General features: G+C 30.8%; 1 protein-coding gene across 16 annotated transcripts in view; it reads right to left on the bottom strand.

Annotated features, from left to right (window-relative positions):
• The window catches only part of LOC127721664 (inositol hexakisphosphate and diphosphoinositol-pentakisphosphate kinase 2-like), a 71,712-nt gene that overhangs the window by 38,103 nt on the left and 16,738 nt on the right, over positions 1-16,871 (bottom strand). For 12 of the 16 annotated variants that reach the window (XM_052228437.1, XM_052228441.1, XM_052228449.1 and 9 more), the window contains 8 exons: positions 16,701-16,802; positions 15,753-15,839; positions 14,398-14,583; positions 12,996-13,081; positions 6,833-6,868; positions 4,622-4,747; positions 3,250-3,368; positions 2,695-2,804 (listed from right to left, as the gene is read on the bottom strand). In XM_052228437.1, coding sequence (XP_052084397.1) covers positions 2,695-2,804; positions 3,250-3,368; positions 4,622-4,747; positions 6,833-6,868; positions 12,996-13,081; positions 14,398-14,583; positions 15,753-15,839; positions 16,701-16,802 — 852 coding nt within the window. The remainder of the gene's footprint in view (positions 1-2,694; positions 2,805-3,249; positions 3,369-4,621; positions 4,748-6,832; positions 6,869-12,995; positions 13,082-14,397; positions 14,584-15,752; positions 15,840-16,700; positions 16,803-16,871) is intronic. The other 4 variants (XM_052228444.1, XM_052228450.1, XM_052228438.1 and 1 more) reach the window with 3 other exon arrangements.

Raw genomic sequence — 16,871 nt, 5'->3', positions numbered from 1 at the left:
TGATCATCTCTTGCAAACAGCTTATAGTTGAATTAATTTTTTTCAAATATTAAAAGTTTTTAACACCTTTTTCATCTAGTTCTTCAATTCACTTGTACATGTACTGTTACAAATGAGTAATGCTATACATGTACTTATAAATACAATTTCGTAGCATATTCATTAGACATAAACACTTTTTGCATTATTTTCAAGAGTAACTTCTAGTTGATGTTTGAAAAAGAGTTGTCTTTCTTGGAAGCAGACAAACTTAAAATGTTCCTGAGTTGATTTTTTTGGTAGAAATGAGCATATCTATATTTAGAGCTACACTTGTAAATATTTGATATCATTCCTGAACTAATTTTACCATTTAGCTTGTGATTTCGTTAACATGAAAAAAAGGTTTAAAAACTTAAAAAAAAAAAAAATCTGAGAATAATATGTTTGTGGCTTGAATTGATATTTTTGAAAAAATCAAATTATAAATAAAGATAACAGCAGTATACCGCTGTTCAAAAGTCATAAATCCATTGAGAGAAAACAAATCTGTGTTACAAACTAAAACCGAGGGAAACACATTTACTTTAAGAGGAAAAACAATCGAACAACAGAAACAAATGCCAACATATATAAAAACAAACTATTTGATAACAACTGCCATATTCCTGACTTGGTACAGGACATTTTAAGAAAAAATGGTGGGTTGAACCTGGTTTTATGGCTAGCCAAACCTCCCGCTTATAAGCCAATGATTCATCAACAATCTGAAAAATGTGAGAAGCTCTTGTAAACATTCTGATATTAAACGATCCAATCAGAAGCTCTTATAAACATTCTGATATTAAATTATCCAAATAGACATATAACATGCAAATAAAACAGTTTCATATGTTTTACTAACTACTTAATAGAGATAGAACTTTAGCAGAAGAAAGCGTTGCTACATTTAAAAAATCTTTTCATCAACAACCAAACTTTTTAACTTTACATAGGATGGACAAATGGACAAAGGGATAGACGTATGCAAAGACTGGAAAACTTAATGCCACCTTATTTTGTAGGTGAAGCATAATATTTAGCATAAAGTTACAATATTAAGCATGTCAGAATACTTATATTCTATTGGTTGTTTGTTGCATTGCATTTATGACTTGACTTTCCTATTTTTTTTTTGTTTATTTTTTTTTTTGGGGGGGGATGGGGAGGGGGAAAGGGGGGAACAGGGGTGGTGAAGTGGGAAAGTAGTATAACAAAGTTGTTAAAAATTTTCAAATTCAACAAGATTGCTCTAAAATAATACTTTTCATCTTAATATTATAAGAAAATGAAGCTGTATAACTAGGGATTATTCTTGACCATAATGACAAGTTAAAACAAATATATAAACACTATAAACAGTAATCAGGAAATTGATGAGAGAGAAAAATGAAACAACAATTTCATAAATGGCAATGATGTCCCAGAAGATTTATGTATTCAGAAAAAAGCATCACACAGTATAGCATGAAGCTTGATACATATTTCAGGAGGTTCTGATTTGTAGTTCTTAAGACAGAATGGGACAGAATAAATAAGATTGACCTGTATTACTCCCTACTTTGGAGCAACAGTATAATATAAAAACTTCTCAAACTGTCAACCATGTTTTAATTATGCATTCACAGCTTAATTCCATTGGTTAAGTGTATTATACTTTCGGACTGGGCCTTTAGAAATGCATCCATGGATTTTTCTCCTCCTTAGGTACTTAAACACTTACATTGAAAGAAAAGTACTGTAAATACATTTTTACATATCTAAATTTATGGCAATTGACTTTGTCAAATTTTATAATATTTAATAATGATGACTGAAATTCTACTAAATGTCTAAGCAAGTACAGTATTATTTGCCTTGGTGTATGTATTTACCAAGTAAATTGACACCTGAAAACAACAATAAAACACTTTGATTCCACAATAGTTGTATTACTTAGGACCAGATATTCTTTGAAATTTTGCAGCTTCCATGTTTTGAAAATAATTTTAATCATTTCTGTTTCATTACATAATTCATAATAGGGTTGATACATGTATATTGAAAGCAAAATTCTGAAAAGATTACAGCTTCTGGTCCAAGTATATTTTTTTTAAACATTTTTATTTAGTTGATGTCAGATGATGGTACATCTGTAACAGTTTCCATTTAATTCATTTACAACTTTTATCGACTCGGGACAATTTAGAGCTTGACATATATTGTATAGGCTATTTGTTGAGGATTGCATGTGGCCCTGTAGATGTTTTTTTACTATCTGTGTTGCTGGATTGCTGTATCACTGACACATACCAAGCATCTCATTTTAAAACTTTTTGCTAGTCTGGACAAATTCTACAATAAAATATGGATAAAAGGAGATATGGTGTATACATCTGTAAGTTAGTACAAACAATAGTTATTAAAAAAATATTAAGATATTCACTCTTTTTAGGGCTTTTCCAGATATTAATGTATTATGGGAGGAGAGGAGGAGGAGTTTAAATGGTAATCTTTATTTCTTCCAACCTTGAATAAAATTTGAAAAGATATACATTATGTACTTTTTCATGTAGATTTTCAAAAATGACTATAGTCAAGTGATGGGTATTAAGTTTTAATAAAAGTACCCCCCCCCCCCTCTTTTTTCCCCATACAAACATTTCTGGAAAAGCTCATCAATATTTCCAGTCTTACATGTGCTGGTGTTTAGATTCCCCTTCCTTGTCAAGTAGACCATTAGTGTTAGCACTCTTTACCATCTGGACCAAGATTGGAGTTAACTCCCCTTCAAATGCTAACATACCCTGAAAATAATGGAACATATTTAGAACATGCACGGTGGTCTATAAGTAGTCGGGTTGTTGTCTCTTTGACACATTCCCCATTTCCATTCTCAATTTTATTAATAGAATTATTTTTTCTTCTTTGATGTCTGGTAAAATTGCAAAATTGTGCTTATCATAGACAATTATTTTTCTCAAACATATAGTGATCTATAGTCTCATAAAAGCTGCAATCACAAAGTACCATTATGCAACAATATTTTTTGGTAAAATTTTACTAATTTATTATGCCAACTAATGAATGATTTTTGTATCATATCATGTTTAGAATGGCAGTTGCTACAATTTACTTATGAGATAATTATACACAGCTGATAAACCATGCAAGACATTTTGCTAGAGTTCAGCACTCTTTTTTAAGATATTTATTAATTCTTTATTGGTGCATAACACCTTTCTGACTAACCTTGGTAAATGCAGCTGCTGTCATCTGAACTCGGCCTTCGTCTGATGCATAAATCTTCAAATCATGTCTGAATGTACTATGTAATCGAAGGAAACCAAGTCCTGGTGTCTCAAACTGACCTGTCCAACAAAAATTCAATTGATAATTAACTGTTTCCTTAACATTCAATGGCAAATATTTTATGTATGTTCAGGACAAAACAATATTCCAAAGGGAAAAAATTAAGTCCTGAGGTTTTAATTTGACCTTTTTTTTTTTGTTAAAACAGATAAAACCTGTAATAAAAATAAAGCAAAGATTTCAAAAGACAGAAAGTTAAACCATAAAGTCAGAAATTTACCAAAAGTATAAAAAATGTCAATATTCAAAAGACAGCATAAAAAGGCTTCTTGAAGATGCCTCATGAAACTAGCCTCAATTAATCCTAATATACTTATACAATAAAATTGAGAATGGAAATGGGGAATGTGTCAAAGAGACAACAACCCGACCATAGAACAGACAACAGCAGAAGGTCACTAACAGGTCTTCAATGCAGCGAGAAATTCCCGCACCCGGAGGCGTCCTTCAGCTGGCCCCTAAACAAATATATATACTAGTTCAGTGATAATGAACGCCATACTAAACTCCAAATTGTACACAAGAAACTAAAATTAAAAATAATACAAGACTAACAAAGGCTAGAGGCTCCTGACTTGGGATAGGCACAAAAATGTGGCGAGGTTAAACATGTTTATGAGATCTCAACCCTCCCCCTATACCTCTAGCCAATGTAGAAAAGTAAACGCATAACAATACGCACATTAAAATTCAGTTCAAGAGAAGTCCGAGTCTGATGTCAGAAGATGTAACCAAAGAAAATAAACAAAATGACAATAATACATAAATAACAACAGACTACTAGCAGTTAACTGACATGCCGTCATATATAGGACGGGTGCCACATGTGGAGCAGGATATGCTTACTGATATAGTGTTTTGTATACTGTTGTTTGTCTTGTGGTCATTATTCATTTTTTGCCATGGTGTTGTCAGGTTTTTTTCGACTAATGAGTTTGAATGTTCCCTTTATGTTCTCATAAAATGTTGCAACTTTTTTCAGAGTGGGCAAATAATAGTGTACAAAAACAAGTACAGGTTTCCCTGTTCTGTATTCTAGACCAGCACTCTTTAGCACTAGGTCACATGAAGGTCATCACAAATACCTAAATGCAAGGCAGCTTTGCACGATTCTTTCTGCAATTCTGTACAAATGACACCAACTAAAACTTTGGTTTTACCAGCCTTTGCTGAAATCTGCTGTCATAATCAAAAGACAAAAGTCCTTAAATATTTATTCAAGCAAACAATTTCTCTTAAAAGTTAACTTTACCCTGACCTCCTGGATAAAGTGTCCTGAATGCTTTCCCAAGATCCTCTGCTTGTATTTTTCCAGCTGGAGTTAACTCCCCTCCCCATTTTGCAATCAGTAACAAGGATGGCGGTCTAGGTATATCATCTAAAAAGCAACTTTTAAAAGTTAGAAAAAATTTATACATACAAACATATTTGTTGAAATAATTTGTTTTACATTTATATTAAACATATCAATTTTTTTTTATGAAAATTACAAAAATGTTACAAAGGCAATAAAACAGAAACTAATGAATAAATCCTTTTACATATTCAACATTTAATTCGAAAAATTTCATTGAAAAATATCATAAATCTGTTTTTTATTGAAAAATGTATATGAAAAGAATGTTATTCTAGCGCACCAAGCAAAAAGTCTTCTTTCATTTGTAAGCAATTTTAAGTTTCCTTTATAAAAATTCAAAAATCAAACGCACCAATCAATGAAATGAAACCTCCACAGAATTATTAATGTTGTTAGAAATGAATTTTTAGTTGACATAACAACAACTTAGTTAAGTAAAATGACTACTTATCTGTTCACCAAGATCAAATATTAGTAAATGATCAGCACCACTACAGAATATAACTTTTCCATTTAAATTGATGATTGCAAGCAAGGTCTACACACTAATATTCTAAGTAATAATCAGCATGATGAAGCACCCAGCATTCATGGATACCATATGAGGCTAAAAAGGGAAATCTGTAAATCCGAACCCCTTCCATTTTGTTTTTTGTACAATGATTTTCCCCCTAAGCATGATGGAGCACCAGCAATCATGCATATTATATGAGGATGATAAGGAAAATGTAAAATCTGAAACCCCATCGTTTTGGTTTTTTGAACAAATTATTTCCCATCCCATAGCATGAAGCACCCAGCATTCATGGATACCATTTGAGGATGATAAGGAAAGTCTATAATTCTGAAACCCCTCCATTTTTTTTTGGTACCAAAAATCCCACCCCTTTGAATGATGAAGCACCCAGCATTAATGGATATCATTAAAGGTTGATAAGAAAAATCTATGAACTTGAAATCCCTTTTTTTTTTGTACATATGATTTTTTTACACTAAGTATGATGAAGCACCCAGCAAGGGTACCATAAGACGTTGATAAAGAAAATCTAATGTAAAACCCCTCCATTTTTTTTAAATTTTTTTTTTGGACAAATGTTTTTCCACCTTAGCATGTTGAAGCACCCAGCATTAATGGATACTATACGATCTTGAAATGGAAAAAAGGAAAATCTATAAATCTGAAACCCCTCCATTTTGTTGTTTTGTACAAAGGATTTTTCCCACCTTAGCATGATGAAGCACCCAGCATGAAAAATCTATAAATTTGTACAAATGTTTTTTTTCCCTTAGCATTAAAAGCTGCATTAAATGAAGGGAAGGTTTTTAATCAAAACAATGAATTGGAGGCTCAGACAAATAGCAACTTATTCCTGTTGTTATGTGGTAGTGTTGCCTATTAAGCTACCTAAAGTTTCCGCATTAAATCAAGATGAATTTACCATATTATTAGCCTCATTTTTGTCTTTATGTGAGAAAATTTACAGTAAAAAAACTTATTATTAGTCGTTAGCCCTTTTCTCTACCTTATTTTCAAAATAATGCACATAAATTTAACTTCAAAAATATCATTTTTAAAATTATTGTTTTTCATTTGTCTTTATGTGCAAAAAGTTTAGTTTTCCATTATAGATTTAATAAATGAAAAGAAGCTCAGTAATTCTCGATTCTTCTTAACCACAAACCAGCATTGAACTGGCACCAAGGGAAAGAATGTACCAAACAAATTTACAGTCAAAAGTATGATTCCAAAAATTAAGGATGAGATAAATGATGAGCTTCATGAAAAACTTCTATGGCTTAAAGCCATAAAGATGAGATTGGATAGTTATTTGGTGTGCATAGTTAATAAAATTATTAATATTAGTTCATCTCAAATCTATAAATATAAACACAACTGGATTAAGAAAATCATTAAAACTGTATTCTAACTCAGTACCTGCTGCTAATGTGTAAGAGGATCTAATTATAACCTTAGAAACCAAATATTTCCTAGCAATTGTAATTTTTTAAATAAATGAAAAAAAAAGGAACATCTAGTTTCAGGGCAAAAGGGAGGTAACTTAATAAGCACACTGCAGCAATGATCAATTCTAAAACTAAAATTACCACCGCTGTCTCCAGTTTCAATTTCTAAGTCAAAAACTGAAATGGTATATATATATAAATTGAAGAAAAAAATTATAGCATTATGCACTGCATTTAAAAACACCATTGAAAATAATTTTACTGTCTAATTACTATCTCTCTATGAGAACAAGAACTTTTTTCACAGTAAACATGAACTTTTCTAATTAACAGTGAGAACAAGAACTCTTTCTATCTCACCATGAGAACAAGAACTTTTTTTTCTCACCACGAGAACAAGAACTCTTTCGATCTCACCATAAGAACAAGAACTCTTTAGATCTCACCAGATCTCACCATGAGAACAAGAACTCTTTATATCTCATCATGAGAACAAGAACTCTTTCTATCTCACCATGAGAACAAGAACTCTTTAGATCTCACCAGATCTCACCACGAGAACAAAAACTCTTTTTTATCTCATCATGAGAATAAGAACTCTTTCACTTTAAACATAAGAACAAGTAGCAAAATATATTAATGCTGACCAATTTATCAGATAATTTGAATTTTCAATGATATCTTTATATGTGCAGTAGTTTATATGATAATATTATATCTTGAAACAATATTACACTGTTAAATGAATCAAATATAATTTGTATTTGTTGACCTAGTTTTGAGTAATTTTCTCTACTAAGCGATTTTATTGCATGAGATAGAATATTTCAAGAGCTCACGTGTCTTTTGAAGCAATATTTGTATAAGCTGTATATATTAAATTAAAACTACGAGAGATTCATTGTTTACCGTGGGATACCAATTTTCTTGGATTTCTAGGTGTAGGTAAACCTCACTTTAAGGATGTACTTAGGTCAGGTTTAGGAATTTTTTGTCAGATGTTCAGACTCCTTGGTTTTTTTCCAACGATACAGGGTTAAATATTTTGCCCCATAAGACCTATTTTTCTTTTCATATAAGACTTCAATAGCTCATAAAAGGTCATTTACCAAAATTTAAGCAGATTCTAGATTTCTTTTCTTTTGATTTGAGACCAAAATAATACCAATGCAAATATAAGGTAAAAGTCTGAGTCAGCCTTTCCCCGCTATTTTTTAAAAATTAAATATCTCAAAAAGGAGCTCCATAACCTATCAATATTTTTAGCTTATTTTGTTCCTTAACTTATGCTCTTCTGACTTATAGTATCAATTTTGAATTCTAGATTTTTTAAATTTCACCTAGTACATCCTTAAATGTTCAAAAAACTACAATTTTACTGTGTATGCAGATGTTGACAAAACCACAAAATCAAATATTCGGGAAAAAACATTTTTTTCCTCAATCAACGAAAATTGGTATCCATGAAAATAATTGGAATCTACAGTATGCATTAAAAATGAATATTTAAATTCTGACAGATATTTTTTTCAATAGGATATGCTGATGTTGTTGTTTAAGTTTACTCTTAAGTTTATCTACCATATAAAATAAATTGCATAAAAAAAGAAAATGAAAATGTTCTCTTTAACAATAATATCATTCATTGAAATAGGAGTTTGTATCAATTGTCAATGCATAAATTTTTAAACTGCTCTTCTCTCAGTTTCCATCAGAAAATAATTCCATTGTTCAAGTTATAAATTATCTGTTATTTGAAGCCCATTGAATATCCAATATGGAGTTATTGAGGTCCATACAATGCATGAACAGATCCAGCACCTTGAAGGACATTCATTGTAAAGTCTTGGACCCTCTTGCTATTAGACTTTTAGTTTTGCATTAGTTTTTAAAGTGAACTACTAGGATTTTTACATGTACCACCTGTAGTTATATTTCTTTGATGCTGATATATGCTTTTCCTTACTGTTAATTAATTTTTGTTAATCAATATGTGGTTCGCTTGATCTCTGTTTTTCATTGGTTGAAATCCAATTATGACATCAAATATTTTCTTGATATTTACATGATTTTTAATTGTGACATCACAAAAATAGGTGACTACCTGATGAGTCTCACAGAAAGATCCTTTTTGCAGATCATTGAAAATGTAAGATAAAGTATGGAGATTCTCTAATTTTTGTGCTATTTTCACATTTCTTGATAGGTGTGAGAAAAATATTTCTCCTCACTAGTCAAATATCTGTTCTAGGCAAATGATTGGTCGAAATTTAATTATGACATCAAATTTTCTTTGTTTCTTCTGAATTTCCCATTGTGACATCATGAAAAAAGGCGACCATGCCTGATGACGTCACATATAAAGAACACAAATTTCTGCAAATCTTTGAAAAGGAAGGATAAAAATCATTAGAGAAAAAAATTCCACCACTATAATTCGTGTATTACGATATTTCTTCACTCTCAACAGTTAAATTTTAATTATTTAAAAAGCTTGGCAAGCCTCGTGCTTTAATTTAAAGCACGAGGCTTGCCAAGCTTTTTAAATAATTAAAATTTAACTGTTGAGAGTGGAGAAATATCGTAACACACTTGTTGCAGTGCTGGAATCTATATTTCCACCATCCTTTCTCCTGCTTTAAGATATTTTTCCACTCTTGACAGTAAATTTAAAGTAACTAGAAAGATTGGCAAGCCACACAATTTAAATTTGAAAAATTAACTGTATCGAGTGGAGAAATAGCTAATCACGCTATAAGAATCTATATTTCTACTTGAAGACACAGCAAATAAAGCTCAGTGTAATCTCAGGCTTCATAATAAACTTTGGATTCCACAAGTTCCAAGTTCAATTTTACAAAATATCTAACGTCGGATTTATTGATTAATTGATTTGTGTTTAACGCCACTTTAAGCACAATTCTACTATTTTGAGGCGGTCAGTTTCTATTCGTGGAGGAAGCCAAAATGCTGTGAGAGAACCACCGACCTTCGGTTGGAGAGGTTTTATTGTACAGGCCCTACAGCAGCTTTACAAGCCTGTGGTTAAGTGTGTAGATTGTAATTTTTGGTCTAGGTGAACAAATAAATTCAAATTTGTCAAAACACAATGAAACAAACAAAATAACATCAAAAAGATTACATTAAATAACAGCATAAAATATATTCATACATCAAGCATTATTCATATACATATATATATATACATCAAAGTTCATATTCATAATTTAAAAAGTAATTCTTAATGCAATAACATTTAATGAAAGACCAATCATGTATAAAATCAATTTTCAATAATATTTAAAGAAACGTTTTTAATAATGGTTATATGTATATACTTATTAAATTGGGACGGTAAGCATACAAACAATAAAAGTTAGTCACAATTAGTTTATTATTTGTATATTAATTGGGAAATTAAATACAATATTTCACTCTTGTTTGTCTTGCAAACTTAATAATTCTGTAATTTCAACAAATATAAATAATTTTTTTCATCTTGTAAACAAAAACAATTGGTACCAACTTTGACAAGAATTTAACATTTAAAAAAAGCCAACAAGAGTGACATTTTCAGAACTCATTCACTTTGAAAAATCAACAAAAAATGGTCTTGTAAAGCACACTTGAGAAAAAATCTTTAATTTTAACTGGTGAAATTTCATGTATGAATTTGAAAAGCCTCTCATATTTCTGCAAAGTTTATTTATTAGAAAAAATTAAGAATGAATTCTGAATTTGTTCATTTTTCTAACAGAACATGTTAATATATAAACCACACAGTGTGCCTACAAACCCTCACTTGATGTACCCAGGGGTCTCCCTAGCGGCTGATGTTTTAGCTGTATCTTACGATGGATACCAGTGAATTTGTACCTATGGGTGTTTCAAATCTTAAGTTTTTAATTATAATAAACTGTGGATTAACTATTAATTGTGTGATACCAAATTTTGTGGATTTTGTTGGCATAGGTAAACCACAAATATAAATCCTCGACAAAAAACAAAATTTCTATAGCTTTCAGCAAAACCACGAAATCAAATGTCCACGAAACAACTATTTTTCTTCAATCCACAAAAATTGGTATCCACAATAATAAGTGAATCCACAGTAGCTCTTTCTTTCGCAATAACTTGCATGATATACTGTTACTTCAGAAATTTTTGCAATGTTTTTATCATTACGAAAATTTTATTGGGTTTTGCGAAAAATAAAGTCACATTCAAGATTTTTACAGCATTATTTGTTTGCAACATTTCCATCCTGAATTCTCAATAATTAATTTCGCATTTTAGTCCATTGTTCACCAACCTCAAACATTAATGAACACAAAAATTTCTGAATTTGCAGTATATATGTAAATAATTGAAATTTGATTAATACGAAGGTTTTGAAACTAAGCAAATTATAACGGTCACAGCAAGAATTAAACATACAACATAGGAGTAAATAGTTACACAACAGTGTTATTCTACTAGACAAAATACAGCCACAGCAACAAAAATAAGTTTTTAGCTTTGCATAGCTGCATGAAATCTAATTACTAGGGAAAGCTAGAAAACTGTGATTAAAACTTTCACAATCAAATACCAGATACCCAATTTTTATAGATATGCCAAGTTTCATGTTTTGCTAAGCGAAAAACCTATTAATCATTTGGGTAAAAATAATACCCTATGAAGTGCATAACACCATAGGGTGGTAAAGATATTCTGTAGATTCATGGAAACACAGTCAATGGTTTAGGAGGAGTTAAAGAAACATAGTGCTGATGGATGAATAAACAAATAAGCAAAAATACCGGGATCATTAAAAAATTAATAAACATCTCAGCTTCTTTTAGGTGTAAAAACAAATGTCTAAATTTCTTGGTAGAATTTTTTTTAACCAGGACCAAGTTTCAACTGGAACTTAATAGGAAGTAAACCAGGATCGATTAGTGACCTTATTACTGTAAATTCAGAAATTATTGCGATGTTTTTATTATTGTGAAAAATGCGAGAGGGTTATAATCGCAATAATTTAAACTCGCATTTTGAAATTTTTTATATGGATTAAACAGGATTTTGCTCAATATCGCAAAAATTAAAATCGCATTTTAGTCTAAAATGACAGAATCGCAATAATAAATGCACGCAATAATTTCTGAATTTACAGTATAATCTGGAACAATTCCTTAATAAATTTACAAATTGAAAAGGTTGAAAAACTCCAAGCCTTCTGTCGACAGAAGGATGTAATCTTGGAACACTGAGCTGAACTTCCCAATTACTGTGGATTCATTTATTTTCGTGGGTACCAATTTTCGTGGATTAGGGAAAATTTGCATGTTCGTGGATATTTAATTTCGTGGATTTACCGAAAGTCTGCGTACAAGCCTATACAAAATATGTCATTCGTTGAACATTTAATTTCGTGGTTCACTTGTACCCACGAAATCCACGAAAATTAGTATCCAACGAATAATAATGAATCCACAGTACATTTGTACTTCAAACTGCATGAACAGAGCAAGTTTACGATGCATTATTTTTTTCTGTTAATCAACAATAAAACAAACCATTTTTGCAAACATAGTGCAAACATATTAAAGGTGTAACCAATTAACTAAAAATGCATAATGATTTCATTCAACCATGCTATACAACAAAATACAAACAAAGGGAAACAAAGGGTTTCAAAATATTATGCAAATTAGAGACTCGAGGATGCAAAATATTAATTCCAAAAGCAGCTAAATAAAGGATACAAAGAAGCTGATAGGTAATGTGTTATGTACAAACATGCCACCTCCATTACTGAAGCATGCCACCGGCCACCACAATAACATTAGGACTACTCTAATGGTAAAACATTTATGTGTAAATTGATTGTCAAATTGTAATGATGAAATAATCAATCATCTAATATAAGCCATTTTTTTAAAAATATAACTTTGAATAAAAAAAATGGAAATAAAATAATTGGACCATACTAGTATTGGTTACATTTTAAATCTGCTAAGTGTAAGCCTTTATATAATTCTTGTTGAAATAATATTAGCAATCAACTATTTAAATTTATATAATGTTGGCATAAAAAAAAACTAAAAATGTCCAAGCCCTGCAGAAACAACCATCATTAAACGGAGTATACAGTAGTGTATAATACGCATCCCCTCCTACAACCTGTATGTCAATGATAAAAAAAGGGTGCATAATGCATACCCAAATACAGTACTAAATTTTTTTCCTGAATAATTCTTTTTTCATCATTACAATCTGATTACCATTTATACAGTTAAATATTGATGATAGTACACACCCTCTTCACTTGATGATTTCTTTGGGTGACCATAAGGTTGATACTTCAGTTGAACCTTACGATTTATTCCAGAAAAATGGCCGTACCTAAAGATTTTCAAATTGAATATGGTCAAAGTATTCACAGATACCATATTTGAGGTTTAAAGAAATTTATCTAGATCATGAACTTCAATTTCAAATTCCACAAAAACATGGCAGGTATAGTACCCAAAGATATTTATATCAGATATGGTCAAAGTACTGTCAATTCATAATTATTCGTGAACTACCAGTTTTCGTGGCATTTGTGGGTATAGGTAAACCCGGAGTACGAATATTCCAACGAAGTACAAAACTAATTCACTGTATGTTTGTATACAGATTTTGGCAAAACAATGAAATCAATATCCAAGAAACTACTATTTTTCTACAATCCACAGAAATTGGTATCCATGAAAATAAATGAATCCTCAGTACTCATATTTGAGGTTTAATGAAATTAATTGAGATCATGAACTCCAGATTTCAAATTCCAGAATAAAAACAAGGCATACATGTATATAGATTCTTTGTTTGACATAACTCAAGGTACTCTAACTGTAGAGTGCAAGTAAACTGAAATTTAACTATTGAGTATTTATTATTATTCATTGGATACCAATTTTCCTGGATTTCAAGGGGAATGGTACACCATGAATTTAAATATTAATGATTGATTGACTGATTGGTGTTTAATGCCACTTTCAACACTATTGTGCTATTTCGTGGCAGTTAAATTTTAATGAAGTATAAATTCTATATTGGCATACATACAGACTTTTGCAAAACAACAAAATCAAATAACCAAGAAAATAAAATTTTCCCTCGATCCATGAAAATTGATATCCATGAAAAATAAATGCATCCACAGTCTTGTAATTCATTTATATAATAGCAAACAGTGTGGATTTGTTTAAAATCTAAGATTTACATGGGCAGATATAAACAGGAATTGTAAACGAACTGACAGAAGAATACCCCCACTCCTGCAATACTCAAAATATGAAAATATGTCTTTAAAAATATATCAAATAACAAAAAACAAAATGGAGGAAAAACTATACTCTTAAGTAAAAACTATATACTCATTTCTGGAACTGCCCTTACCATCATTTCTTGAAATGCTAATGGCATACTTCTAATCTGTTTAAAATACCTTTTCTCTTATTTCAAATAATTATGTATAAACTTTAAAGGTCTATTACTTATATCTGTACTCTTACATCCTAAATAGATTTGTTGAAGTTGATTGTCGAGATAAATGTATTGAATGTAGCATGGACTAATGTTTTGGCCCCATTTTAATGAGTATTTGCAGTTGAGATACAGATAAGAATGAATTTGATGACATTTTATAAGTCAAATCATAGAGTAATACCTACATTTCTAGTACAAGTTTGAGTTGTTGTAACTTGACCTTTTTCTCTGCTATCTCTGGATCACTGTTAGCATGATGTTCATCTAACAGAAATCTTGCTATGTCCAGTACTTCCTGTAATTGTTTTGGCTTCTTTAGTTTTAAGTGACCTGTCCTGTAGCCATCATACTTTTTAAATAGATCAAAGAACCTATTATGAAAAAACATGAAAAAGTATAAGCAATAGCAGCAATAAATATTACAGTATACTGTAAATTCAGAAATTATTGCCATTTATTATTGCGATTTTGTTATTTGAGACTAAAATGCAATTTTAATTTTTGCGATATTGAGAAAAATCTTGTTTTAATTTATATAAAAAATTTCAAAATGCTAGTTTAAATTATTGCGAATATAACCCTGTCGCATTTTTCGCAATAATAAAAACATCGCAATAATTTCTGAATTTACAGTAAGTAAAATTGTTATACGTAAAGTTTTCCGTCTTTTGTCAGGCAATAGAAACTGATATGATACAATTATAGCCTTTGTATGAGGTTCATACAAGGTTATATCTACCTATGGGAAGCATATCTACCTCCTCTAAGTCGATATAACATTGTATTGACCTCAACTAAAGGCTACAATTGTTATACTATTTATCAACAACTATTGCATGAACAATGTAAAATTGAGGATTTCTAGAATGTATTTTTAGTAACATGCTGTATGCCCTGTACGTGCAATATGCTGTTTCTAACCTATGAAAAGCTAAACACAAAAGTATTGGCGTGCAAACTGAGTAAATACAAATGCACATGTGATCAGGTTTTAACGAATCACAAATCCTTAAAAATATTTGATTAATAACATATTAATATTGTTTAATTGATTTTACATTCTGGCTGATTGTTACGATTTTTAAATCAACATTTGCAAGATTTGTATCTAATATTTATTTACTTTTTTCAAGAAAAGATGTAAACTTAAAAGTCAGGGGCCTTTAATTTCATTGGTTATCATTTGTTGCTGTATATATTTTTTTTTTCATTTATTGTTTTGTACATAAATTGTTTGATTCTCTTGAATTGATTTACATTTTGTCATGTCTGGGCCTTGTATAGCTTACAATATGGTATAAGTTTTGCTCATTGTTGAAGGCAGTACAGTGACCTATAGTTGCTAACTTCTACATCATTTGGTGTCTATTGAAAAGTGTCACATTGGCAATCATACCCCATCTTCTTATTTTTATGTTACTTTTGAGTGTGTTTTTCGTGTTTGATTTGTTTTTAGGATTTGAGGCATGTTTATTACAGTGGTTTCATTGGTAGTCTTTTCATTTTGATTGTTTTTATGCAATCTGTACATGTTGCTCACCTTTTATGTTTAACTTCCATCTTCATTTTCTGTTTAGGAGTTCTGTCACCATGGCGAATAACAGCTACCACACAACGTAGTTCCATCCTAAAATAGTAACATATTTTTATTATCAACTTTTTCTTTTGTTCTTTAAATGATTGAGTTACTCATTGCTTTAGCCCCTTTTCATGTTAGAGATATTCCATTAAAATAAATTTGGGGGAGTAAGAAGTGAAATTTTAAAACTTAAATGGACTCAGACGACAAAGGCATTTTTACTTAAAGTGACTCAAATTAAGTACAAGCTTTAACTTACAAATACATGTACACTTAAACAGTCTCTGATGTGATAATCACTTTAATATTAACTCGCACGGACCCTGATGTGGTAAGCACTTCTACTTACATGGACCCTGATGTTATAAGCCTGTTTACTTACAAGGAGCCTGATGTGAGTGTTTTTACTTAAATGGACCCTGATGTTGTGAGTGTTTTTACTTACATAGACCCTGATGTTGTGAGGTTTTTTTCTTACATGAAACCTGATGTTGTGTTTTTACTTACATGGACCCTGATGTTGTGAGGCTTTTTATTTACATGGAGCCTGGTGTTGTGAGTGTTTTTACTTACATGGACCCTAATGTTGTGAGTTATTTTACCTACATGGACCCTGATGTTGTGTTTTTACTTACATGGACCCTGATTTTGTGAGTGTTTTTACTTACATGGACCCTGATGTCGTGAGGCTTTTTACCTACATGGACCCTGATGTTGCAAGTGTTTTTACTTACATGGACCCTGATATTGTGAGCCTTTTTACTTAAATGGACCCTGATGTTGTTAGCCTTTTTACTTACATGGAATATAATGTTGTAGGCACCACTGGTTGTTTTTACTTACATGGGCCCTGATGTTGTAGGCCTTATTACTTAAATGGGCCCTGATGTTGTAGGCCTTATTACTTACATGGACCCTGATGTTGTAGGCACTACTGGTATATCTTCTGGTGCTGAACCTAGAACCCATGGTATATGTAACTGTGGAGCTTTAGCTCTCATTATCATAGTTCTGAAATATTTTAAAATAATGTAAACATGCCATATTATTCATTGGAAGTAAAATACTTACTCTTAATCT

Source organism: Mytilus californianus, unplaced genomic scaffold (assembly GCF_021869535.1).
Source record: "Mytilus californianus isolate M0D057914Y unplaced genomic scaffold, xbMytCali1.0.p SCAF_12, whole genome shotgun sequence".
Classification (NCBI taxonomy): Eukaryota; Metazoa; Mollusca; class Bivalvia; order Mytilida; family Mytilidae; genus Mytilus; species Mytilus californianus.
This window is presented reverse-complemented; position numbering and strand designations above follow the sequence as displayed.